The sequence below is a fragment of the Sarcophilus harrisii genome, chromosome 4, assembly GCF_902635505.1.
Source record: "Sarcophilus harrisii chromosome 4, mSarHar1.11, whole genome shotgun sequence".
NCBI lineage: Eukaryota > Metazoa > Chordata > Mammalia > Dasyuromorphia > Dasyuridae > Sarcophilus > Sarcophilus harrisii.
The window spans coordinates 456,240,589-456,267,783 of record NC_045429.1 but is presented as its reverse complement, the minus strand read 5'-3'; the positions used below and the strand labels follow the sequence as shown (position 1 = coordinate 456,267,783).

At 46.6% G+C, this 27,195-nt stretch overlaps 1 protein-coding gene across 1 annotated transcript in view; it reads right to left on the bottom strand.

Annotated features, from left to right (window-relative positions):
* EFHD1 (EF-hand domain family member D1) overlaps nt 1–10,616 on the bottom strand; it is a 35,698-nt gene extending 25,082 nt beyond the window's left edge. The window contains exon 1 of the mRNA XM_031968169.1: nt 9,745–10,616. Coding sequence (XP_031824029.1) covers nt 9,745–10,097 — 353 coding nt within the window. The 5' untranslated portion in view covers nt 10,098–10,616. The remainder of the gene's footprint in view (nt 1–9,744) is intronic.
* Nucleotides 10,617–27,195: the final 16,579 nt, after the last annotated feature.

Below are 27,195 nucleotides of genomic sequence, written 5' to 3'. Positions count from 1 at the left end.
CCAAGGTAGAGAGGCAGAGCGCCCAAACCGAGGGACCCACCCCAGTCATAGATGCCCCAGGGTCCCACCCCCTCCCTCTGAATAACTGACATTTAAACCAGCAGCGGCCCCCCTCTGCCTCTTTTGGGGGGAGGGGGTTTGCCGTGGTCCACACTCTAAACTGGAACAGTGAAAATTCTCTTCCATGTTCATGTTTTTGGTCCAGACCCAGAATGGGTCAGGAAACTCCTGCTCAGCAACTGGCCCAGGGGGCCCCAGAGGTTGAAGAATCCAGTTCAAGATCACGTGGCCAGATGGGCAGAATCTAAGCCCCCCGGCTACAGGTTCTGTCAATGTATATGAAGCCAAAACAAGTCTGCGAGCACATGACTGCAGGAAACCTAGCGCTAGAATTGGGAACCCTACAGGAAAATGGCGGGTGGGAAGCAAGCTTCCCCTCCTGCCTGGGGTTCCAAAAGAAATCAGGTATTTACTTTTTGTGTGATGGAGCCAAGGGCTCCCAGGCAGTCTGGACCCCCCAGGGTGCAGGACCCCAGTCCCGCATGGGTGACCACGGGCCCCACGCTCGGTTTCCTTCCTGGTTCAAAGGCCAGCTCTAACTCCCTTCCCGTCTCCTCAGGGCGTGGGCAGCCTCGGGCCAGGCCCATGTTAGTCAGACCCTGAACTGAGTGGCTGGGATGGGGGGCTCTGGGTCTGCCCCACCTGCCACCACTTTACTCTGGTCCCAAAGGCCAGCCCTGCCATGGGAGGCCGGGAGGCGAGTCCCGTTGTTAGAAATAGGGAAGTTCTGAATTCAAATCTCACAGTTCTGAGTTAAAGCCGGGGATGTAGGGACAAGGGTCCCACAGGGAGGTCCAGAGATCACCTGCCCAGCTAGTGGTATTATGGGAAGGGGACCAAGTGACGTCACTGTATATTAGAACTGAGTTACGGTGCCCGACATTTGGGGAAATGGGTTCCCAAATGAGAGAATGAGCCATAAAACCTTGAGCGAGGGGCAGCAACGAGCACTTCCGATGCCCGAGGGCAGCCGGGCATTCTGATGGGAAAGTGGTCGGAGGGGGGGGGAGGGGGAGGGGGGGGGGGGGGGGGGGGGGGGGGGGGGGGGGGGGGGGGGGGGGGGGGGGGGGAAACCAGCTGGGGAGATCGGGCCGGGCTTCCTGGGGAAGGGAGAGCCCGGGACCCCAAGGGCTGGGGGTGAACAGGGAGTCACCTGGGGCATCAGAGGCCACATAGCTAGTAAGAACCGTCATCAGTGTGGATGAGTCACCCACTCACCTGCTGGAATCCTTCCTCTAAGATTTACGTGCCGTTGTCTTTATTACTCTACTGATGGGCTTTTACTAGATACCAGGAAGACTCCAGACCCACCATGTTGGATCCCAGCTTTCTTCCCGCAGCTCAGGGCCCGTTTCCCTGTGCCATGTGCTCCCTCCTGAACTTCCCCCCCTACCCCCCCAAACTGCACATGGCCCGATACACGCTCCCTCATCTCCCTCTACAAGTTCCTTAAGGGGAGACCACTTATAATTTTGTCTGTGTCCTCCCATAACTTGGCAGAGAACTTGGACAGGCATATAGTTGGTGCTTAATAAATGGTGGCTGACTCTGAATCTCTTCCTGTTGCCTGAGCTGGAAACCCACCGACAGAAGGAAGCACTAGAATCGGCTAATTCTGCGTCTGACTCATCTCCAGCCGCCTCTGCTCTTAAGGAGGAGTGATGATGAGAACCCTGAGATGGGGGTGGAGGTGCCCCCCTTTCCCTCTTATGCTTCCCCCTCCCAACTGCTCAACCAAGCCCCACTCCCCACTGAGGACCCCTCCCCATCTCTGCCACCAGGATCCTCCTCGAGGGCTCAGCTCAGATGTCTCGTCCTCTGGGAAGCCTTCCCTGATTCCCCCTCCCCCCCCAATATTAATGCTCAATCCTTCCTTCCTCCGCTTACCCCGCATTTACTTCCATTCAGACTGAATCCCCCCAGGAGGGTAGCGGCCAGTTCTTCCGGGTCCATTTATCCTCCGACCCAAGAGGAATCGAGAAAAACTAGTGACAGATATTAACAGACCTCACGTTCTAGGTGTGGCGCCAGGCCCTGGGAACCTCAGACAAATGCCCCTCCTTTTAAAGAGCTTCTGTTCTGATGGGGAGACAAATGGGGGAGAAACTGAGGGAAGGATGGCGGCACCGACAACCTCAGGGCTCCTGAGTTGCCCTCCATGCGCCGAGCACACAGTAGGCGCTTCTCTAAGCTGCGTCTGAAGCAGGATCCCAGGGATGCCCTATGGTCCCCAAAGGGTGATCTGGGGGAAAGGAAGGAGGAGAAGGGAGAGCGGGCAGGGGACAGGCATTGTTTTAGGTCGTCCTTGCGTCATCCTGGCGGGAGGCGCCCGGGCTGGCAGCACGTCCATGACTTCATCGTTCCCGACTTAATAAGAAGCCGCCCGGGCTGCAGAGGAGGCAGCTGCTACTTCCTCCCATCCTCTCTCTCTGGGGAGCTCAGACACGCTTTCCAGTTTTCTGGCCAACTCCCGGAGTCCAGGACTTGCCGGGTCCCATGCTGATGTCCCCTGGCCTCCCAGGAGGGAGTGTGGGGCTGGCCCACGGCCCCTTCTCAGCCACCAGAACTTCGCCCACTCCCCGGGGATTGGGTCTGAGAGGCGGGTCCTGGGCCTGTGGACTCTCGTTTTAAATTCAGGGAATATTCTCTCATGGTCCCGCCCACCCCAGGACATGCTGGGATGCCTGAAAGGTGTGGACAGTGGGTTCTAATCCTGGGCCGGCCACTAACGTGGGCCTGGGTCCGAGGGCCTGGATCTCGTACCTGTGGCTTCCTATCTGGAGCTTGGATGAATCCCCTGGGACTCCAGAACCTCAACTTGGGTCACCTATAAAATGAGGGCCTGAGCAGGGACCCCTGACCTTTTCAAGTCCAATGAAGCTGTCGCTGCGCCCCAGGACGTGGGCAATTCCTCAGGAAATGAAAGGTCCTTTCACTCAGCAGTTTTCTAGGTGGGATCCTGTCATAATGCGCCATTGTCCTTGGAAAAGGTCAGACAAAGGCCTGGGTGGACCTGCCAGTCCCTGGTGGTTCCCTTTCCGGCTCATCCCCCCTTGAGAAGGGAGGTCCAAAGGCTGGCCCAGGCCAGGAGGGGGATCCATTGCTGGAGGTGGGGGCAGGGATGAGGCATCAAGCACTAACCCCTGAGCTTCCCCTCTCCCTCCAAACCTGGTGGATTTAACTTCAGCAAAAACAATAGCAAAGATTTGCAAGTTTGCAAAGTACTTTGCAAAATCTCATTGGTAGAGATGGTTGTTATTCCCATTTTACAGATAAGGAAAGGTGGGCAGAGGGGAAGTAATGTGCCAAGCCGCTCCTCCCTCTTCTCAGATTCAGGTCCTCCACCTCTGGGGATAATGGTCTCGGGGGTTCTTATCTCAGGAAAGCCCTAAAACCAAGGCCTAAAACCCCATGTTCCCTTAATAAACTGCAGTGGCTGAAGCCCAACTGTAGGGACCCCAAGCCGTGGAGTTCTCTGTGCAGAGCGACGTGGCCAAGAGAACCAAAGCCTGATCCACGAGTTCAAATCTGGCTCTGAGACTAAGGCCCTGCCCCAGGTCTGTCCCGCCCAGTGTTTGGGGTGCTGTGGGAGGGAGCATCCTTTCATTCCTTCTCTCCTTCCTTCTCAGACTAAATGGTTCCACTTCCTTCAGCTCACATTGGGCGGGGCCCTTTTGGGCCCTCCCGGTGATTCCGTCATCTGTAAAACAGGGGGGGGGGGAACCCCAGGTCTCCCCAGCTGGGCATGTAAGCTTCTATGCTGCTCTCCCTTTGATATACTTTCAAGTCCCTCCCAGCCCCCTTGGGTCTCCAGGACGGCCCACATGTGGGGGCCTCCAGCCCAGCCTGGGCCTAGCCCTGCCCTCCAGGGCAAGGAACCATTAGATTTTTGGTTTTTGCGGCTCCTCCTCCCCTAGGACCCCCAGGGCCTTTTAGTGCTGCTCCCAGCCCCTACCCCTGCAGCATCTCAAGTTGGCCAGCCCCTCCTCCTGCCCGGGACCCTGGGGGGCCAAGCACCTCTCCCGGACCTTCCTCCCAAATAGTGGCAAAGACATCCTCTGGAGACCTTCCACACGGGCACAAGCCAGGCGTCTGTCCTTACTCTGCCCACTGCATACACCGCAGCCAAGGCTACCAAAAATGTTCTGCACTTCCGATCGTTCCAGGCCTGCACTTAACTGGAAACGGTCTGGCGGGAAGCCCCCTGGTTTCCAACTCTTGCTCTATTTATGGCTCGCTGTGTACTCTAGAACCATGGCAGCCCGGGAGGGGCCTCAGAGACCCCCAGTCCAAGCCCTCATCTGACAGAGGAGGAAATAGAGCCCAGAACAGAAAGGAACTTGCCCAAGCTCACACAGGCAGGAAGGGCAGAGCTGGGTCTCTGGACCTGGGACTCTGACCCCAAATCCAGCTAAGCTTGTGGCCGCCTCCTCAGGTCCGCCGGAGGAAGGTCACAGGGCTGAATGTGCCCAAACCCCAGCCGAGTGGCCCAGATGGAAGCTCCCCACTCGGGACCATGAGCCAACCTCCGGCCCTGCAGCTCAGGCCGTGAGAGGCCACCGATGCCATCTTGTCTCCCGATCTGCTAAAAGAGACGGGCTCCGGGCACAGAGGGTTATTGGAGCCTTGGTGGAGGCTCGATAGACTTACAATTTAATTCTCTTAACACCGTGTTAAAGCTAATATAACAGGTGTCCATGGAGACCCAGTGAGTCAGAGCGTCTCCGATTCACTGACACGCTCCAACTGAATTCAGAATGAACAGGTAGGACAATGAACCGGGAAGCCCTGAATGTGGGCTGTGTGGGAGCTCCAGGGCCACAAGCCGCCCCTTTTCAACTCCTTTGCCACCTACACGGACAAGGATCCCTTGAGCAAACCCTTATTCAATCTCCAGACAAACCCACAAATTCTGAAGCTCATAGAGACCTTTCAAGGTCATGGACTCCAGTTCCACCGACCGGATGAAAAAACGCTCTCATCGGGTTAGTCAGCCTGCTACTGCCAGCTGCATGACCTTGGGAAACTCGGTCTCTCTGTCAAGTGCAGCAATGAGACGGATCAATCATGGGAAAGATGGATCCCTTTAGCTCTAAACTTCAAGGCTGTTGCCATAAAATGCCAAAGGTGATAACAGAGCTATTCTTATTAAATTGTCATTTCTCAGAATATACCATCCTAAGCCAATAGATCTAGCTTTGGAATCGGGTGGTTTCCGGCTTCGATTTTCCATCCCTAGCACTGAGCAGAGCCGGGCACATAGTCGTTCCTTTGTTGTCTGTCCCATTGTTCCCGAAGACGACCATATCGGGAGGTGATGCCATAACATGCAAGCAAACTGGGCTTGTGTGAGGGAGGGCTACCCAAGATCACCTCCCCCCTCCCCACCTCCTCCAGAGCCATCTGGGTCCGGTGACCAGAGAGAGATCTGGAGGACTCTACCCCATGGGCAAACAGTAGGTAATTAATAAATACTTCTTCGTGTTATAATTACATTGGGAGTTCCTAGAAGGAGACAACTAGTTAATAGGATTACAAGTCTTAAGCCAAAAGAGGCTCAGAGACCATGGAGTCCAATACCATCCAATTTACAGATGGGAAAACACAGGACACCAAGGAGGTAAGTGGCCTGCCCGGGGTTACAGAGGGAGCATTCGAACCCAGGTCCTCTGGCTCCAAAGCCCATTCTCTTTGCATGGGGCCACAAGGCTTCCCAGGTGAAAGCTTGTTTCTTTGGGAACTCCATTTCCTTCCTTACCCATCTCTCCTGGTCCTTTCCCATCATACCGCAGCTGCCTCTGATGAGCCTACATAAGCCCTGCCGGCTTTTCTCCCTCACCTTGCCCCCGTCCTCTGCCTCTCTCTCCATCAGTTCATCCTCCCCTTGGAATACAGCACCTGGTCTCCCTAGTGGGACTTTTCTTTCAGAGGTCACAAATGGTCTTTTCTTCCTTTAACTCTGGGCTTCCCACACACTCCTGGTCCCCACCCAACTAATTCTTCCTCTTCTCTCTGAAGGTCTCCTGGGCTCTTCCACCCAGGCCCTTCCTGTGGGAGCTGCTCCCAGAGGATCCTCTTCTCTCTCAGAAACTTCAACCCACTGCTGGGGAGCCCAAGCACTGTTCAGATGCCTCCCAGATCCCCACAACCTTGATCTCTCTTCTGCATTTGAGCAGGGCAGGAGAGAAAACTGGATAAGGGTTCAAAGGCCCTTCACCTCCACGGGCCTCAGTTTCCCCATTTGTAAAACAAAGCCGAAGGACTCAATGGCCTCCCATCTGGCTCTCGGCTCCTCAGATCAAAGCCCAACAGTTTCTATGATAGCACTCCCAGCTGGCTGGCCACCACTCAAAGTCAACTCTTCCAAATGGGGTTTAGAACCTGTCTCTCCGAGCCTCTTCCTCCTTCTCCCTGAGGCGCTTCTGTCCATGGTGGCACCATCACACCACATCCCCTGCTTTCTCTCTCACATGGAGACCTGTTAGCTTTGCCTTCTTATTTCAGGCACCCGCTTCCTTCCTGGTTCTAAGACCTGACGCATCCTCTGAGCCCATCTCCTATTTCCCCTTCTGATCATCCTTCACCCCCAGACTCACGTCAATCAACTGTTCGAAAATTGGCTATAGGTGCCTATTTAGCGCCTCCTGAAAAAAATTCATTCCTCTTGGTCTGACATTTGAGGCTTTATACCATGTCTCCATTTTACCTTTCTAGTTCATTCTCCCTTTCTCCTACATACTTTCCTCAGCTTCAGCTATCCACAGACCAGGAATACTCTTTTCTTTTTTAACATTTATTTTCAAAACATATGCATAGATCCTTTTCCACATTCACACTTGCAAAATCTTGTGTTTTGAATTTTTTCTCCCTCCCTTCCCATCATTCCCTCCCCTAGATGGCAAATAATCCAATATATATTAAACACGTTCAATTCTTCTATACATATTTCCACAATTATCATGATGAGAAAGAAAATGACATGCAAAGAAATAACCAAAAGTGAATCCTATGTTGTGAGCTACACTCAGATCCCTCAGTGCAGGTGGCTCTCTCCATCACACGACCACTGGAACTGGCCTAGATCACCGCACTGTTGAAAAGTCTCCCCTTGTTTTAATTCTTACCTATCTTTATTAGCTACTACTACAGGCCACCTGGTCCCCATCTGCTTCCCCGCCATCCCTTCTGGATCTTCCGAAGCACCTTCTTCACTTAATCCAATGTCCACATCACGACTTATTTCACAAGACCCCTGGCTTGGTGTAAGCTCCACAGGGGATGGATCATTTCTAAGCTTTGCTTCTCCCCCCCCCCCAGAATCTGTTATTATTGAGAGAACCAACCAAAGGCTGTTTATCAGGTGCCTGTTACACGCCAAGCTCTCTACAGGTGCTGGGAATCCCCAAAAACCAACCAACCCAGACTTGGGTCCTGCCAATCTATTGGGGAAACAACAAACCAATCACAGTAGAAGCTAGTTTTGTGGAAGAGGGACTGGTGGTGGGGGGAGGAGACAAGGAAAGCTTTCCTGCAGGAAAGAGTGTGTGAGTCAAGTCTGAAAGGCAGAGTCTGAGGAGGGATGGCATTCTAGGTATGAGGGACAGCCAATGCAAAAGCACAGAGATGAGAGATAAAGATCATCAGTTTGGTGACACTGCAGATACCACGTAGTCAGGTGATGAAAAGCTTCCAAAGCTTCCAAAGGCTAAGAACGCTATCTTTGATCTCAGAGGTAATGGGGAGTCACCAGAGCTTGCCCGGCAGGGGACTGATGTGGTTGGCTTTGGGTTTTAGGAGGGAGGCTGGACTCTGGTTTTCCTCATCTGCCGCCTCCCCTGTCATGGGGCACGCAGCTGCCCAGCATTTCTCAGCACTAAGTTTCCTCCCCAAAGCCCCAGGTGATCTTGGGGCAACCCACCAGTTATCCCCAAGTGCCCAAGAGACTACATTACTGATCCAGACACCGGGTGGGACTCGTGCAGAGCTTCTTTACAAGTTTTGGGAACCAAAATTTCCCAGAGGTGCCTTTCCCAGGCATGAGCCAGTCAGCCAGGCTGATTAAGGCCCGAGTCTGGCGCCGAGGCTCCAAAAACATGGCAACAGCTCAGCCCCTGCTCTCGGGGTGCTCCCAGCCTACGGCAAAGATGGCTCACAATTTTGGGCAAACAAGACAGAGTGCAAAGGAGGCTTGGAAGGGCTTGGGACAGAAGGCAGGAAGGAGGGAACACAGTCCAGCTGTGTGGGAATTTGTCACTTCCTGGCTGCGTGATCTTGGAGAAGTCACAGCCTTCGGATCTCCTCCTGGGTAGGGAACACATGACCTCTGCGGTTCCTCCTGGCTCTAAATCTGTGCATTTGGAGGACATCTAGTCATATTACTCCCTCTCACTTTACAGATAAGGAAACTGAGGCCTACAGAGATAAAGTGCCTACTACGTGCCAGGTACTGGGTATAGAAAGCCAAAAAAGGGGACACATCCAAAGCCTTGGAGAATGGGGTAGAAGGCCCAGTTCCTCCTGAGCTATCAGATTCAGTTTTCTTTCTTCACCCCATTTTATCACCAGCCCTTGGCCGGCCTCACAGCCCCCCACCCCCACCCCGAGCCAGACCTGGCACGGAGAAATGACCCCACCCCAGAGACGCAGCCCCCCCCACTCAACACACACGGATAGCCAGGGAGAACAAGGCAGGAGGTGCCAGGGAACCCTGGCATCGGGCAGCTATCTGTCTCTGGGAGGCTGTTCCACACACCTGGCTTTCGGCCGTTCCCCAGCTAGCTTTGACCTCTGGCCGCTTCCCTCGGAAAGGAAAGGTTATCTGGAGCTGGCAGGAACAGCTCCCTTCCGCACCCTCTCAAGGTGGAAGCAAAAAGTGGGAGGGGGAGGCAGGGAGGGAAGTGAGGGGGAGGGAGATCTGGGATAAGGCCGAGCTCGGAGGCTGAGCCGCGGCCGCCCGCCAGCCCCCTGGGTTTCCCGCAGACACACCTGGGCTCCCGGCCCCCCTCTTTAGCAGCCGGAGCCAGGGCGCACGCAGGGGAGCCCACCTGAGGGCCCCCGAGCACCCCGGCTTCGGCGCCGTCTGGGCTGCGGGATGGGCACGCCAAGGGCAGCGCCCGGCTCAGGAGCCCCAGTGGGGTGGGGGGGAGCTAGTCCCCCCCATCCCCAAGCCCCCGGGCGGGGACCCACACGGAGGCGGCTCGGTCTGGGAAAGGACCCTCCCCTTCTCCCTCCTCCCACCCTCCTCGCCAAGGGCCAGGCAGGAAGGCTGCCCTCCCCGACCCCGGGGCAGAGGGCGGCCGGCGGAGGAGCCCGGCAGGTGCTGCCGGGCGACCCGGCGAGGGCGGGGCAGGAGACTGGCCGGGCGGGAGCGAGGCAGCGAGCAGGGGACGGCGTCTCGAGCCCAAAGGGAAGGGGAGCACCGGGACCGTGTCCCGAGGCTGCAGCGCGGGAAGGAATCTGGGCGGCGTCCCAGGCTGGGGGTGGGGGATGGGGAAGGAAGGACCGAGGGCCCCGGAGGTCTGGGTGGGGATGTAGGGAGAGGCGAGGGGGTCCGCGTAGGGAGTGGGGAGGAGGGGGGCGGTCTAGACCCGCAGAGTTTGGGGGCGGGCGGCCGCGGCGCACGGGGCGGCGGGGCTGCAGTTTAGGGGCGCGTGTCGGCGGCGGGACATCGCGGAGGGTACCCACCGTCGGAAGAGAGTCTCCATGTCTCGGATCTGCCGGCGGCTGAACTCCCGGAACTCGTTGTGGGGTTTGAAGACCTTGGTGAGCTGGGGCAGCTCGGTGCCCTCGTGGATGCTCTGGCGCCGGCTCAGCTGAGCCTTGAGCTCCGAGTCGGCGTTGGCCGTGAGTTCCTTGCCTGGCATCTCTCGGATGAATTTCACGGGGCCCGGGCTCCGGGCCCGCGCCCGCGCCGACTCCGCCGGCAGCCCGTTGCCCTCCCCGTCGAGGCCGTTCTGCTGCGGCCCCTGGGCGGTCTCGGACTCCTGTTCCAACCTCAGCCGCCGCTGCAGCTTCAGGGCGAGCTCCCGGGAGGCCATGACCTCGATGCGCGGCTGCCCGACCTCAGGAGGATGCGCGCCCCGGCAGCCCCGACGGACTCTCGGACGCTCAGACGGAGCCCGGGTCGCTGCGGCGCTCCTGCCCGGCCGCAGCTCAGCGCTCTGCTGCGAGCCCGGCTCGGGGGCCCAGGGAAAAGGGAGCGAGGGCGGGCGGGGGCGGGGCAGGGGCGGGAAGGGGCGGGGCCTCGAAGTCCCCAAACCAGGTCGCCGAGTGCCCGCGAAGCCTCCGGCCGGGAGGTAGCTCGGGCTCGCACTTGGGCCGCCAGGGCGCCCGGCCGCGAGCCCCTTCCTAGGGAAAGGGCCCCTCTCGGGCCTGCTCGGTAAACCGAGGGGGTGGGCGAAGCGACACCCAAACCCTAACCCCGTTGACCTCAGTTCCTCAGCTGTGAAATGAGCTGCAGAAGGAAACGCCAAAGCACGGCGGGATCTGGCCAAGAAAACCCCAAACGGGGCCGCAAAGAACCAGACGTGACTGAACGGCAACAGCGAAGTCCTAAGCCTCCTCCTCCCCGCCCCCTCCCAGAGAGGGAGGCCGCGGGGAGCCTTCCATCCCTCCCCCCGTCCCGAGACTCGGAGAGAGAGGCGAGCTGGGGGTTTGCCTTGGGATTCTCTGATGCCGGGGGGGGGGGGGCTCCCGGGGCCGCCCGGCTAGTCCGCCCCTTTTACAGATGAGGAAATCGAGGCCCTGGGCCGAGGGCAGTCTCTCGCAGGGGAAGAGCTTTAGCTGCAGCCCGAGGGACACGCCCCCTCCCTCCTCTCCCTATCTCTGTTTCTCTCCCTTCCCCTCCGCAGCGCGTGTCTCTGTCTCTGTCTCTCGGCTTCACGTGCCTCCCCCTCACACGCTGCCTCGCAGCCAAGCGGAGCTTCTCGCTGCTCTCTCAGACGTTCTGTCTCGGCTCCAGTCCAGTTTCTGTCCGAAGCCGTCCCCGTCCTCCCCTCCCCCAGCTCCTGGGACGTTATCTGCCCCGGAGCCGCCTCTATCTCGTACGGGGCGGATTTTCCCGCCGAGTCCCCGTTAGCTCTGGAGCTCCCGCTCGGGTCTCGGCCCTTCGGACACGACGCTCCACGCCGGCTGATTAATTAATGATTAGTTAACGCCGCGTAAGAGCGTCTCCCGTCACTCCCAAGTAGAATGTTGTCTCCTAGAGGACAGGGGCTTGTTTTGATTTTCTTCCCGACCAAGGACACGGTTGACACTTAAACGTCGGTTCCGGAGTCGAATTGAAGCTACTTTGGAGAAGGGCACCGGGGTGGGCTGGGTGGGAGGGGGATGAGAACTGGAGACCCGAGTTCAACAGGGCCTGGGATACTCACTGGCTGTGTGACTCTGGACAAGTCATTTCCATATCTCAGAAATCTCCATTTCCTCATCTGTAAAATGGGCTAGCAAATAAGAGTACCTGGAGGCTCAAAGGAGATAATATACGTAAAGTACTTCATTATACTTAAAAAAAAAAAAAAAAAAAACCTAAGTAAATGTAAGCTTTAGTAATCTTTCTCAACTTTTCTCTTGGGGTTTAGATAAAAAGGATCCTAGAACTCTCCACTGTTATTTATTTCTTCTTTTTCTCATTTGAAAACGGTTGCTCCCTTCCTCAGAGAGGGGGTTGGAGAAGCAGAGTGGCTTCCTGGAGGCTCGGGAGGGTGGAGAGGTTCCTGTGAGTTTTGTGTTTCATTTGTTTTGCTTTTTAGACAGAACAAGGTCCGTATTCTTTTTTTGTTTGTTTGTTTTGTCATTTTATTTTGTTTTTTTTTTTTTTTTGTTTAGAATTAGCCTGTCTTAATATTTCTGATCATTGGTATTTTATGTTCATATCAATTAAAATTTCTTCTATGTCTCCTCCTGTTTCCACAAACTATACCTTTTAACAAATAACTTTTTTTTCCCCTGAGGCAATTGAGATTAAGTGACTTGCCCAGGATCACACAGCTAGGATGAGTTAAGTATCTGAGACCAGATTTGATCCTAGGTCCTCCTGACTTCAGGGCTAGTGCTCCATCCACTTCCCCACCTAACTGCCCCCAACAAATAACTTTTTAAAAGAAGAAAACTGATTAAGACATTGACAAATCTGCTATTTGTGGATAGTTAGTAGAACCCCACTTCTCCAAAGGAAGGGAAGAAAGGGACTCGTCTTCTCCTTTCTCTTCTTTGGTTCCCAGCTTGTAATTTCCCTTATTTTTCTTTTGTTTTGTGCTCATTTCTTCCATTTAGGTAATAGGTATTGTCTTGGCTCTTTTCCTAGTCGTGTTTCACTCTGCATTAATTTATGTAACTTTTTCCATGCATCTCTATAGGCATTAAATTATCCACCCACCCTTTTTTTCCAACACAGTATTAAAACTATATACTCTACACAAAACTATATGTTCAACACAGTATTAAAACTATATGTTCTAAACAGAAATGTTATCGGCTAATGAATCTTATGTAATGAAGATAATAGAAAAGGTACAAATTAGTAGGTTTGGCCAGTGTTGACATTCGACAGTTGAATGGTTCATATGTTTTAGTAGATGGCGGCTGTCCAGAACACACCAACATCTGTAAAAAGACATTAACATTTTGCTTTTCCTCTCTCTTGGTTTTTCCCTTTTGGTCTGATTTTTCTTGCCCAACATGGTAAATATGGAAAGATGTTTAAGAGGATGGCTCCTCTATAACCTAGATCAGATTATTTGCTTTCTTGAGGAGGAGGGAGGCAAGGGAGAGAGGGAGGAGAAATTTGGAATTCAAAAACTCACAAAAATGAGAACTGTCTTTACACATAATTGGAGAAATAAAATACTACTGAGAGAAAAGAAAAGAATTCACTTTGATGTCTTCATCAAGATGAAGTGACAGATACACTTCAATAGGCTTCCTCCCCTCCATCAGCAGTATTTGTACACTATCAGCCGGAGGGCTGGCCTTGGAATCAGGAAAATGGGTCCACGTAGCCCTTTTGAAAGGGATTATGACATCTCTGCACCCCCAGGGAATTCTTAGACTACACATCAATCAGTCAAGCAGTTCACCTGCTACTTTTTCCTCACCTGGAACTCTTCACAAAGATGAAATTGCCGGTCCAGACAACATCAATCCAACCCCATCCAATCAAGCCCTCGCCATGTGCCAGCCTTTGAACTAAGTGCTGGAGCCAAACAAATGAGCCCAGGGCCCCGAGCCAATTCCCACAGGGAATTGATGGAAAGAGCCAGATCAGTGTGGTAGAGAATGGGCAAGAAGGAATGGGCTGCTATCTGCAAACTGGAGGGAATACTGACGCCTGGGAGGCCACACAATCTCTGGACTAGAACAGCCTTTATGAAAGAAGACTAAAGCCATCAGTTGAATCAACAATTAGAAATGTAAGCCGCTGGTCCTAAATGGAATTGATAATTACACTGTACAATAAAGGTGTCTTTTTTTTTTTTAATCTCTTCAAGAGTTGAAAGTATTTCCCATGTCATTATCCCATGATCTCATTTATTTCAAGAGCATTCCTTAGAGACCAGGGAGACAGGTTTTTCTCACAGTGCCCTTTGCTGGGAAGATCTGAAGATCTCACAGCTAAATGGCAGCAGAACAAGATTCTTCTTCAGGTCGAAGGGACACAGGACCAAGCGATCTGGCAAATGTGGTTTCCATAACCTCCTGAGTATTTCGTGGGAAGATAGGCAATATGGTATTGGGACTGTCCAGCTGGGCTGGGAATCGGGAAAACTGAGAATGGATCCCATCTCAGATACTTCCCAGCTGCTTGACTCTGGCCCACTCACTCTCAGCTTTCAGAATCTCATTTTCTCCATCTGTAAAACTGTGATGATGATGATGATGACAGCAGCCTAAGTCCCACGGTTGTTTTGAGTGGTTCGTAATTCAATTCAGTAAACATTAAGTGTCTACTATGTGCCAGGCATTGTGCTAATGCTTACAAGCCTTAAGGGCTGGATGAATGTTAGTTGTGATGGTTTGCTCAATACTGGGAGGAATAGTCATATGTGTAAGACAGGGTCTCTGCACCAGGAAGCTCAGCCTTTGGAAGGAAAATCAGGCAATGGCTCAAAAGAATTTGAAAAATCGTGGTCAGTGTGATGAGAGCTGTCTAAACAGAGACCTTTAGGAGTTAGAAAAGGAGCACAAGTTTCTGGCTAGAGGAGGCACCTTGTCCAAAGCCCTGCTTTTACAGATGAGTAAAGTGAGGCAAACAGGAATAAGTGATTTGTCCAGAGCTACACAGCAAGGAGTCTTCTGAGATCAGATTTGAACTGGGAAGAGGAAGATTCCCCATTCTAAGCCTAGTGCTCTGTGCACTAGGGCACCACCTAGCTGTCCTGAAGTAAAGTGACTTATGGTTAAATTTACCTGCTCTTGCACTATGGGAATTGTCACTTTCTGACATTTAAAATCCATAGGTTTATTGAAAAGTCTTACTGTACCTCCCTCCATGTTGAATCAGAGTCAGCATTTTTGGAGGATGCTTGTTATTAATGAGTTATATAGGCGATCGCCTCCCTTGTCTCCCTTTTGTCTTGGATTGGGATCAAAGCATATTTCAGGAATTATGAATCCAAATATAGTCCGCCTCAAATATGGGGAAGATGCAAGTCACTTCAAAAAGCATCAAGATCTACTACATGCTAGGCAGAGGGGGATACAAAGACAAGACCAAATCCCTGCTGCCCTCCGGGAGCTTGCTGTCCATTGGAAGGAAACAACATGTAAACAGATAAATGAATACAAACATTATAAAATAGGGCATAGGAAATCTCTTAGAGGAAGAGGAGGGGGAGAACACCAGTGATTGGGCAATCACAACAGCCTTCTTGTAGGAGGTGGTGTTTGGGCAACATTTTGGAGGGAGTTGGAGATTCCAAGAGATGGCAGTTAGGAGGGAGAGTATTTCTGGACACAAGGGAAGGCCAGGGAGCCAAGGTAGGTAGAGAGGGAACAGTAAATAGGTCATTTGGCTGAAACATAGACTACATCTGCACGAGTAACATGAAACTAGTATGGACAGATGAACTGGAGCTGGATTATGGAAAGCTTTGACTGGCAGGCAGAGGAGTCTGTATTTGATCCTAGAGGTGATAGTAAGACTATCATTTTAGTAGCCATATAGTCTCAGACACTAGTTGTGTGACCCTGGCTGAATCACTTTACCTAGTTTTTCCCAGTTTCCTCCCTGTAAAATGAACTAGAGAAGGAAAGGGCAATCCCCTCCAATATCTGCCAAGAAAACCCTAGATGCTGGGCTAGTCTAGCTTCGTTTTCTCAGCTGTAACATGAGGACAATAATAGCACCTACTTCATAGGATTGTTGTAAGGCTTATGTGAGATAATATTTTTATAAATATTGCATGAGATAACTTCAAATGTGTCTTCTTAAAAGGGAGTGGAATGGGGAGGGAGGAAGAGAGAAAATCTGAAACTCAAAGTGTTAAAAACAAATGTAAAAATGTTTTACATTTAACTGGCAAAATTACATATATGCATACATAGATAATAAATATTACATGAGATCATGTAAAAATAATTGTAAACAAAGGATATAATACCTGGCAATTAGAAGGTGCTTAATAAATGCTTATTCCCTGTCTCCCTTTGATCAATCATACTTGAGCATGACATTAATTAGAATTAAGTCTTTTCAAATTGTTTGTTTTATCGTGTAATTCTTATATAAATTGTTCTCTTGGTTCTGTTCACTTCATTCTGACTTGTGATTTCTAATTGGCAAAATAGTATTTCATTATATTCATATACCATAATTTGTTTATTCATTCCCCAATTAATGGACACTCCTTTAAGTTTTGAGTTTTTGCCTCCATAAAAACTCTCTGTTACAAGTAAATAAATAAACAAAAAACATATATCTATATACATTTACGTATATATGCACACATATGTGGGGAAGTATACATGACCTTTCCCTTTTCTTTTGATCTCTTTGGAAATGGCCCTATCTAATAGTATCTTTAAGTTGCAATTCAATTCAAATCAACCAATGATTTTCAGCAGCCTATCTCTAGGAAAGGATATCTCCACATTCACCTATAGCGCCATCCTGTAGTTGAGAGGCTCCCCGGAATGGGTTTGCTAAAATCTTCCTCCTTCCAAATGGACCTGCACCTTCCACACGACTCCCAGTAATACTTCAGAGCAAGATGAGATTTGCCCCTTAATATGCTTTGGTCCTTAAGCAAATATTGCTCTAGGTCCATGTAATCGCATCCGTTCTCTCTAGGAAACTGAATCCGCGACTCCTCTGCTTTCTGATATTGTTTCCTCTCTGTTCTGGTTCCTATCTGTCCTTTAGAGCTGCAATACTCTCCCTTTTTCTCAGCTGTTCTTCTCATATTGGATTAGTCCATTAAATCAATGAGTAGTACTTCCTTTATCTTGGCTAAATAGATGTTGATGGATCGGTCAGTCGGTTGGTTGGTTGGAGGGTGCGCTTGGAGAGATTCGTGGTGTCCTTTGGTCTAATGCGTACTTCAAGGAATCTATCCACTCAGTTTGGAAAGTCTGGTGGAGGCTGCATAGATTAGTGGAGTGGTTTTGCTTGGAGATGATCTATGGACCATCATTCCCATTGTAATTCTGCTCTTTGGTCCCAAACAGAACTCATCTTATCCCTCTTTCAAGTGGCCTCTGAAGCACATGAAGATACTCTCATATCCACCCAATTCCTCTCTTCTCCAAGCTGAATGTGCTCAATTCCTTCTCTGGATTGTATCAGTTTGAGGGCTTGGGCCATCCTAACTCCCTTCTGTTAGATTCTGTCCAACCTACCATTTTCTTTCTTAAATAGGGGAGACAGACAAAAATGAACTGGAGCCTGCCCTCCATTTGCTCGAGGAACATAATCGATCAACAAGCATTTTGGGGAATGTGCTATATGAATTCTGGACATGGGGAGACAAAAATGCCTCAGGGAGTCTCTCTCCTGGTTGGCTTCTCTGAAATTTCTTTCCTCACTGGTCCAATATGAAGACGATGAAGCAGAAGACCTGGGAGCAGCGAGAGATAATTATGAAGGAATGAGAATTCCCATCCAGGTCCCTTTCATCTTTAGCATTCTATGACTAATGGCAGAGGGACTCGAGAGAAAGAAGGAAGGCTTCCTATGCTATCCGAGCATTGTTCATTGTCCAAGCGCTGCCTGCCTCGGCCTGGGGCCTTTGATGCTTTCCTCATTAGAGGGAGAAACAGATGATGACTATTGTGAAATCAAGGCTCCATTGGGAGGGAGGGAAGGCGGGAGGCGTCTCCCTGCAGGGATGCCAGTGGGAGATGATTATACGTGTCCCACAGACATCTCAAACTCCCATGTCGCAACCAGAGTATTTTTCGTCTTCTCTCCCATATTCACTCCTTTCCCGAGCTTCCTTGCTTCTCTTCCTACCCTTAAATACATCCATTCAAGTGCCAAGTGTTGGTAACTCAACTTCCTTAGGACCTCTCACACTTTCATTCTCCTCCCTATAGCCTTCATCCTGGTTTAGGGTCCCATTCCCTCTTGCCTGGACTATTCTATTCATCTCCTGATGGGTTTCCCTCCCTCCAATCATTTCCCATTCCAATCCTTCCTCCTGCTTCTAAAGCACACAGCTGACAATGAACCACTTGACAATTATTAAGCACCAAATATGTGCCAAGCACTATGCTGAGTGTTGGAGACTCAAGAAAAACCTCAAACTAGCAACTCCCTCCAAAAATCTCAGTGACTCCCTTTTACCTCTAGAACAAAAAAGCAAATTCTCCCAGTCTAGCATTTAATGTAAACATTATGGCTCCCACCCATCTTTTCAGACTGATGGCCCATGACCCCTCTTCATAAATTCTAATTTTCTTAATGTTTCATGTAGCAGATGTATCAAAGTCCTGCCTACAAAACTCTGGAGTAGCCAGAACCAGATTAAAATACAATTGGAAAATGTGTAACAATCAAACATATAATAACAATATAAATAATGTACATTTGTGGTTTTCTAAGTCAGTATATGGCACAATCTGACACCGTTGCTTTATAAGGATGTTCCATCTCTGGTCTCCATGCAAGACACAGGCCATCCCCTTTGCCTGGATCAATTTTGTAACCCCTCCACCTCTAAATATCTGGCTTCCTTTAAGGATCAGCTGAAGTTTCATCTCCTACCAGAAGCCTCTCCTGAGTCTCCTCACTCCCAGTGACTTTGTGTTTATCATTTGAACTTACCTCTCACCACATTGTACTCTCAGTAGAATGTAAGTTCCTTAAGGGCAAGGGCTGAATTACTTATATTTGTGCCCATAGTGCCTTGCACAATGCCTAGAACACAGTAAATGCTCAATAAATTCTTGTTTAAGTCAGCAAAGATGTAACTGCAGGTTTTATCACAGGATGCCAAAATTTATTTATTTATCATTCATTCAATAGCACAGAAACAGTAAGATTTAACCTTAGTTATTGAGAAGAAAAAATATTGAGGTAGATGGCTAGCAGTGGATAGACTTGGACCTGAAGTCAGGAAGCCTTGAGTTCAAATTCCTCACCTACATCTATTCCCCTTCAAATCAGTCTATTACGTCCCTCTGAGTCTTCCCTTTTCCGGGGTCACACTCTCAGTTCCTTCCACTGATACTCACGTGACATGAATCTGAGACCCAACATCATCATACAGATTCTGGATGCTCCCCAGCTTAACAAGCTCTCCTCAAATAAAGTTAGCCGGGACTGGACACAATATTCTAGATGTCATCTGGCCAGGGTGGAAGGGAGTGACTTTCTCATCTTCCTGTCTGTATCTTTTTTAATGAAGCCAAAGAACTCTTGGCAGGTAGTTAGATCATCTCGCTGCTTCCCATTGTTCATGTGTTGACAAAATTAAGTCCTTGCTATCTGACAAGGTCTTTCTCACAAGTTAATATATTACTGGGGAAACTGATTCAGATAAACTTAAAAACAAAAACCAAAAAAACAGACTATATTCTGTAATCTCTCCATTTTTTTTGTTTGTTTTTAAGTATATGTGTATGTGTGTGTAATTTTCATTGAATTTTAGAATTGGAGAAAATAATAGAAAACTCTTAATCACTTGGAATATATTCTTGGTCTTTAAGTTCTTCCACGTCAATTTGCCCCCATCGAAGGCTAGAGAATCTTTGTTCTCTCTTGATCTCTGTAGCAGATGGTAAATCTAACTGTGCTTATGCTCAAACACTTGGACATCCAAGGGGCTTACTTTACTCCTTTACTTCTTTATTCCTTGGCTAGAGAAGCTCCAGTATTGTTAATTATTTTTAAGAGGACAACTAGGTGGCACTATAGTGTACAGAGCACCGAACCCGAAGGCACAAAGAAGCCAGGACAAGTCACTTTACTGTTTGACTCAGTTTCCTCACCTGTAAAATGAGCTAGAGAAGTAAATGGCAAAGCATTCCAGTATCTTTGCCCTAAATGAAGTTACAGAGACTCAGACTGAACGACAACAAATTATCTTTAAGATTGAAATTCTAACGCTTCTAAATGGATAATTAAATAGCCCTTCCCAGTCTGGCTTTCCACTCCAAACTGATTATACATTATTGCCATTCATAAACTCTATTGTTGGAATCTTTACAAAGAGTTAAGTCATTACAATTGATAGAGACAATGGTGATCTAATTTAGCATGGTTCAGGAGGATTGATCTGATCCTACGAGGAGATGTTATGGGCCAGAACTTAAAACGAGGTACTAAGTGGAATTGAGGAGGTGATGTTTAAATCTAGTTTAGAATTGATTTAATCTTACAACAAATAATGGTTTCCCAGTGATATAATGATTGGTGTGTACTCAGTGTACAGCATAAAAGCAAGAAGCATTCAGGGCCAGGGACACTCTATGTTCTAGCCAAGCCTATAGATTTGCTGTTCACAACAATATTCCTTGTGTTTTATATTTCCTCTTCTAGGCTCTCAGCTTATATGTTCCCTTTTATGGGAGGCCTTTCCCAATTTCTTCTGCCCCTAGTTAGGGCCTCCCTGTCTCCCAAATGACTTTGTGTCTATCTCTGTTATATTTAGTTCTTTATGTATATGTTGTTTCCTTCCAGAAGAATGGAAGTTTCTTGAGAACAGGGACTATTTTTGTCTTTGTGTTCCCATCACTAGTGTTGGAAATATAGGTACATGATGCATATTTTTTTAATTAAAATAATGCATTTAAACACAATAGGTATGGAGGAGAGGTGAAGAAAAGAGCTCAATATTATTAATTTTAGGGATCAGTGAAATAGTGTGGTTGGAAGAGTGCTGGGCATGGAATCGGGAAGATATGAATTCAAATCCAGTATCAGATACCTCCTAGCTGTGATATCCTGAAGACATCATTTTACTTCTGTTTGCCTCATTTTCTTCATCTATGAAATGGTGATAAAACTAGCATATAATCCCCAGTATTGTTGTGAGGATAAAGTGAAATAGTATTTTTAAGCTTTTAGCATAGTGTCTTGCAGATGGTGAGTTATTATGTTAGTTATTATCGTTCCCCAAAAATATTCAAGAAAAGGGTCAGATTTCCGTATTTCAAGAAAAGTAAAAGAGGACTTCCTAGAAGTATCTGAAACAAGTCATGTATTGCCAACAAAATAAATTCATAGAACCCTAGCATGGTGAAACTCAAAATCAAACTCACTTAATTACAGTGTTGTCAAATTTTGGAAGCACAATCACAAAGGGGAAAACCAAAATTAAACCCTTAAGCCCTCGAATTTAAAGGAGAGGGAGGAAACTGCTTAAAAATTAGCTTCTCATGAAACTTAAAAAAAAAAAACACCCCAAACCCAGAAACAACTGGAAATGCCATATTCATAATTAAAATGCATGAGCCTTAATGTCAAAATCTATTTCTTAGCATATTTAGATATTCTTTCATGGAAACAAGATGGTTATTTAAGAATCCAGAAAATGTTAAAAAAACTTATGGAAGAAAACAGACCAATGGAGTCTATGGAATGAATTTAGAGAAACAGTAGGAGAAATGAAGAAATTTTGAGAGATTCTTAGAGAAAAAACTCTGAAGAGTTAAACATTTAGAAAAACAGATAATTTTTGACTATGTATGCATTATTTCTGAATATAATCACTAAATACCTGAATTGGTCTATTATCAGATGACATACTTTGCATAGGGAAAAATACACATAGGCATTATATAATTATAATTGTAAACTACTCTTTATTGAAATAAAAAATAATTGGAAAAATATTAATTCTTCATGTAAATATAATTAAAATGGTAATTTATGGATTTGATGCCATAATAAAATTTAAATTATTTTATAAAACTAGACAAGAAAATAATAAAATTCATCTGAAGGAGTAAAGGGCCAGGATTCTCAAGAGAAGTAATGATAAGGTTAAAAATGAGGGGAACCCAGTAGCATACTACAAAATAATCATCAAAACTACTAATTACTGGTATGAAAAATAGAAAAAATAATCAGTAAAACAGATTAGGTAAATGAAACCTAGAAATAAGAGAACATGATAGCATCATGTTCAAAAAAATCCCAGAAAGCCAATTACTTGGGGAAGGATTCCCCTTTTGACAAGAATTGATGGGGAAATTGGAAAACACTCTGGCAGAAATTAGGTTTAAATCAAGATCTTATACCATAAACCACATTGAACTCCAAGTGGCTGTATGACCTCCATATAAAAGCTCATTTCATTTAAAAAAAAAAAAAAAAGAGGACAAAGGAAGCCCCTACATTTCACATTTATTATGCCACGTACTCACCTTTCCATTGCCCTCTATAGGATATTTACTTTTAATTCATTGGAAGCTGTCATATCCATGATTCATGGATAGGGTTATGTCTGCTCTTCAGTTTAAATCCTGTTTCAGATACTTACAATCAATGTGCCTCATTGTTCTGTGCCTTAGTTTCCTTATCTGTAAAGGGGACTGGGCTCAATGAGTTCTAAGATCCCTTTCAGCTCTAAATCTATTATCTCATTTTCCAATAATCCCAGTAGATTATTGGTTTTAAAAAAGATAAGTCTGTTTCAGTCATCAGGAAGGAGAAATCTGCAATTTCCCCAAGGTAATCCTTTCAATCTTCTCTTTTCCTTCAGTCTAATTCTGGGCCAAACTCATTGTTCATTTGCGGTATCTGTCCCAAATCTCTATATTGACAGATGAGCTTTCTAGGCTGTTTACTTTCAAGTCATCAATCACCCTGAAATATATTGATATCACATTTATTGAAAAAAAATCTCACGGGCTTACACAAAAGTAGAAAATTAATAATAGCAGAAAATTCTTATGCCCCTCCCATCAGGGTAAGATAAATGAAACACAAATATAAATATGAAAGTAATTTTAACCTTGATCAGAGTGTTGGGATTTATGAAATCTTGGAAGAAGAAGAAAAAATCAGAGAATAAGCATTGTTTTCAAATACTCATGGGAAATTCATTAATATGTATCATATTGCTAAGAAGTCACAGGATGAAGGGAATGAAACAGGATATTATTGAGCTTCAAGAATTAATGAAAATGCAGGTAGCGATGATGGGGAACTCGTATATCAACTCTCATTTCCAACACTGGGTCTCCAGAATGTGGTTGCTACATTTCTTTTTAAAGTTTTAGAATTAACCCTAAGTTGTCATTTTTTGAGGAGTGTCATTTTTTAATGCTATAGCACATAAGCCCCCATCGGCGTGTTTCTAACTATGAGTATTATTTGGTATTAACTACTCAGCCAGAAAACATTTTTAGAAAGAGGTATTTACTAAGGGAGCAGAAACCTGCCTGTTCAAGTGGCATCCAAGTTGTTCTCAGCTCCTGAGGCAGACACACTGCTAACTGCTGCTTGCTGTGGGAGGGAGGACTCTGATGAGAACACAGAGATTTGGAAATCTCATGGCGCTTGAAAATCCTTCTCTGGCCAAGGAGCAGGCAGGGAAGGAGACCTAGGCCAGTGCTGAAATCTGGGCTTTCTTCTCCTTCCCTTCCCCATCCTTAGGAGGCTATTCACTGGGTGTTTTGCTTGAATTCGCTCTCCTGGATTACACTTACTCTCCCTTGATGTTTTTGAGACATCTCCTAGACTTTCTTAACCATTCCTCTCTAGTGTCAGTAAATAAGCATATATTAAGCACCTACTGTGTTTGAAGTGCTATGCTAAGCCCCAGGAGTATGAATAAGGACAAAAAAAAAAAAGCCAGTTTGTGGTTACAGTCTAAAAGGGAGACAATATGCAAATAACTATTTGTTACCCCAGATGATCAGAGACTTCTTTTTTCTTTTTTTTGGCTGAGGCAACTGGGGTTAAATGACTTGTCCAGGGTCACACAACTAGGAAATATTAAGTGTCTGAGGTCAAGTTTGAACTCAAATCCTCCCAAATTCAGGGTTGGTGCTTTATCCACCACCACCTAGCTGCATCTCAAAGACTTTTTTTTTTTTAACAACTTACCCTAAAATCTTTCAGAGTCATTGTTCTTTAAATGGGAGCCCATTGATTTGATTGATTTATTCATCTTTACAGAGAATACAAAGAATGCAGAGAAATTTAGGAAGATTTGTATAAACTGATACAGCTTTTTCTGGAAATCAAAAACCATTTTGTTGACCAAGACCAGGTTACGGGAGAAATGAATCAGTCAATCAATACTCATTTATTCAGCAACTACCACATGCCAGTCACTTTGCTAGATGCTAGGGATTCCAATGTAAGTGAAACAGACCTGACTTCTTACCTACAAAAGCAACAATAAAAAACTATCTTTTTCAATGGGTCTCACTTGCTACCTCTGGGAAATGCAGCCACGATTTTCCAGAAATTGGGCTCATTCAAAAGCAGACTCAGGATGGGGCAAAGGTGACCAGGCCCTTTGGAATCACATTCCCATTTTTCCCCTAAGCTCTAGGCCTGGAGCCCCTGTAACGCATCTGTGCTCTGGCCTTGTTTGATGGATCTGGAATCTGCGTTATCTCTTTGTGGCTTGTTGATAATTAACTCGTGCAGTTCTGTATGTAATCCTGTCTAGGGTTTTCCCATGTCTGGTTTATCAGTTGGGCATCTCCATATGACCTTTGCAGACTCTCTTTGGCCGAGATTTGGAATGATTTTCCACATGCCATAAAAGATAATTACACTATAAACACAACTTGCTCACATTTATAGGTGATAATTAGTGCCATATTTATAGCCAAGGGTCTGTAGATACAAAAGAAAAAAAAGAAGGAATACAATGAATGGAATCTATAAAGAAATGAGAAAACAAACAGGCTTCAAAGGAAAACAGGAAAAGGGATTATCAAGAGCAGAGCAGAAATTGCTAAGGAGGAAAGGAAGAATTTAATTGATAAATAAAACCAAGGGCTATTTTTTTAAAGATCAATGACATTAATAAATAATTAGCAAATTTAATTTTTTTAAAAGAAAAGAGCAAGTCCTAGGCTCAAACATCCAGAATTGGGAAAGATCTTCAAGGCCACTCAGTGCAAACCCCTCATTCTATGCAGGAAGAAACTAGTCCTCAGAGACATTGACTTGCCTTTGGTCCCATTGCTAGGAAAGGGATACTTGTGGTTTTTCAATCATGTCTCACTCTTCACAATGCCATTTGGAGTTTTGTTAGCAAAGATACCGTAATGGTTTGTCGTTTCTTTCTCCAACTCATTTTACAAATGAGAAAACCAAGGCAAATAGGATAAGGGGACTTGCCCAAGATTACAGTAGTGTCTAAGACTTGATTTGAACTCAGGAAGATGAGTCTTCCCGATTCCAAGACCAGTGCTCTATGCTCTATGGTACCCCCCCCCGCCCCCCCAGCCACCAAATAGATGAGATAGGATTCAAATTGAAGTCTTTTCAACTTCAAGTGCATTGCTTTATCTACTGGACTACCCAAAGGACCAAAATTGGATGCGAGAGAGGGAAGATTACAAGGAATATAAAGATATTAAGAAAACTATCAGTTACTCTGGGCACTTTAACTTGATATTTAAGGGTCCAAGCGCCATAGTTGAGATTGTCATGGATTGTCATAGTTGAGATGTCTCATGGATGAGAAGATCTGGCCTTGAATCTTGCCTCTATTATTTACTATTTGGGTCCAGGGCAAGTCACTTCCTTAGTATGAATTAACCAGTTGTCTCCTCATCAGCGAGGTCCTGGACACTATTCAGTCCCCAAGATTTACCTTTGACTACCAGGTCATCTGCTTTCTCTGTCTACTGGGACTCATACAAGTCTTAGATCCATGGGATTCCTCTCTCCTCTTCCTTTGCCAAAAATGAACTTGACATCATATCAGGACCTCAGGAAAAGGCTAACCTGGCTCTTGGGAAGGGCATGATGATCTGAGAAGCAGCATGGTGGAATGGATAGAGTATGGAGTCAGGAAGACCCTCTCTGGATCTTGGTAGCATTTATCTTAAAGACTCTTTCTCTAGGAGTTCAGTACCCACTTGCCATGGTCTTTCCCCTCCACCTTCTACCAGGATACTTGACACCTCCAGTAAATTCATTGTTATGTGCTAAGTTATAGATTCTGCTGAGAGCGAGTACCGAGATCACCTCAACCCTTAATGCACGATGTGTTCTGAAATTTCCTGGCTATCAACTCTCATGATCTTTCTCTTTACTTTAGATCATCCATATACATAAATACATAAGCCCTCTCTTTTCTAATCTCCTTTTCTATCTTTTCTTATTCATTAGCTCCTTTCTTGCTGCCTTCAAACATGCTCTGATCGCCCCCATCCTGAAAAACTTTTTGTTTAATCAGTTCAACATTTCTTGGAAGTACTTCAGAAGTGTGTGTGTGTGGGGGGAGTCACTAAACTGTGTATACCCTCGATCCACTGATACGACTACTAGGCTTATGCCCCAAAAAGGTCAAAAGAAGAGGGAAAAGACCCAGAGGTATAACAATATTTGTAGCTGCTCTCTTTGTGATGTCAAAAAACTGGAAACTAAGGGAGTGCCCAAGCTAATGGGGAATGGTTGAACAAATTATGATCTATTGATGTAATAGAATGCTACTGAGATGTAACAAGACAGAGAAGTTTGGGAAGACTTGTAAGAACTGATGCAGAGTGAAGAGAGGAGGGAGTAGAATCAAAATGCAGAGTGAAACCAAAATTTTTTCGCAGATCTCCCAACATCATCCTTTCCCCCAAATACCCCTAAACTTAATTTTGGGCCAGAAAAATCAGTCTCATGTCACAGTGAGTCATTTTCAAGTTCAGGACAACTTAGGAAGACAGAGAGGTTTGAGGATACTGTTAATGGCCGAGGTACCTAGGAGTAGTACAGCTCTGATATGTGCAAAAGTGGCAACAGTAGCAAGAAGATTGTGTGATCATCAACTGTGGTAGACTTAATTCTTCTCAGTAAAACAGTGATACAAGAAAATTCCAATAGGCTTAGATAGAAAATGCTGTGTGCATCCACAGAGAGAACTGTGGAGATTGATTACGAATGGAAACATTTTTCTCATGGCTTTTTCTTTTTGTTTTGATTTTTTTTATAACCTAATATGGAAATATGTTTTAAATAATTGTACATATATTACCTATATCCGATTGCTTGCTGTTTTAGGGAGGGGGAAGGTAAGAGAGGGAGAGAGAAAAAAATTGGAACTCAAAATCTTATAAAAATGAATGTTGAAAACTATCTTTACATGTAATTGGAAAAAATAAAATACTATTAAAATTTTTTTGAAAAAGAGTTTAGTGCCAGAAAAATAATGTGGTCAGAGATGATTTAGTCCAGCCCTCTCTGAGGAGAAGCAGAGCCATTAGGGGATTTGGGTCACGTGGGTGTTCCTTATCCAAAATAATAATGTAATAATTTAAGATTTGCAAAGTGATATACAACTATTAACTCATTTGATCCTTACAACAACCCTGGGAAGCAGGTGCTCTTATTATCCCCATTTTCCAAACTGAGATGAAATGAGCTGCCTAAGATCATACCCTATTTCTGAGTCTGGATTTGAACTCAGGTTTTCCTTACTTCAAGAGGCAGTTGGATGACACGATGGATAGAATGCTGGGCCTGATGTTCCCGAGTTCAAATATGACTGCTGATACTAGCTGTGGGAC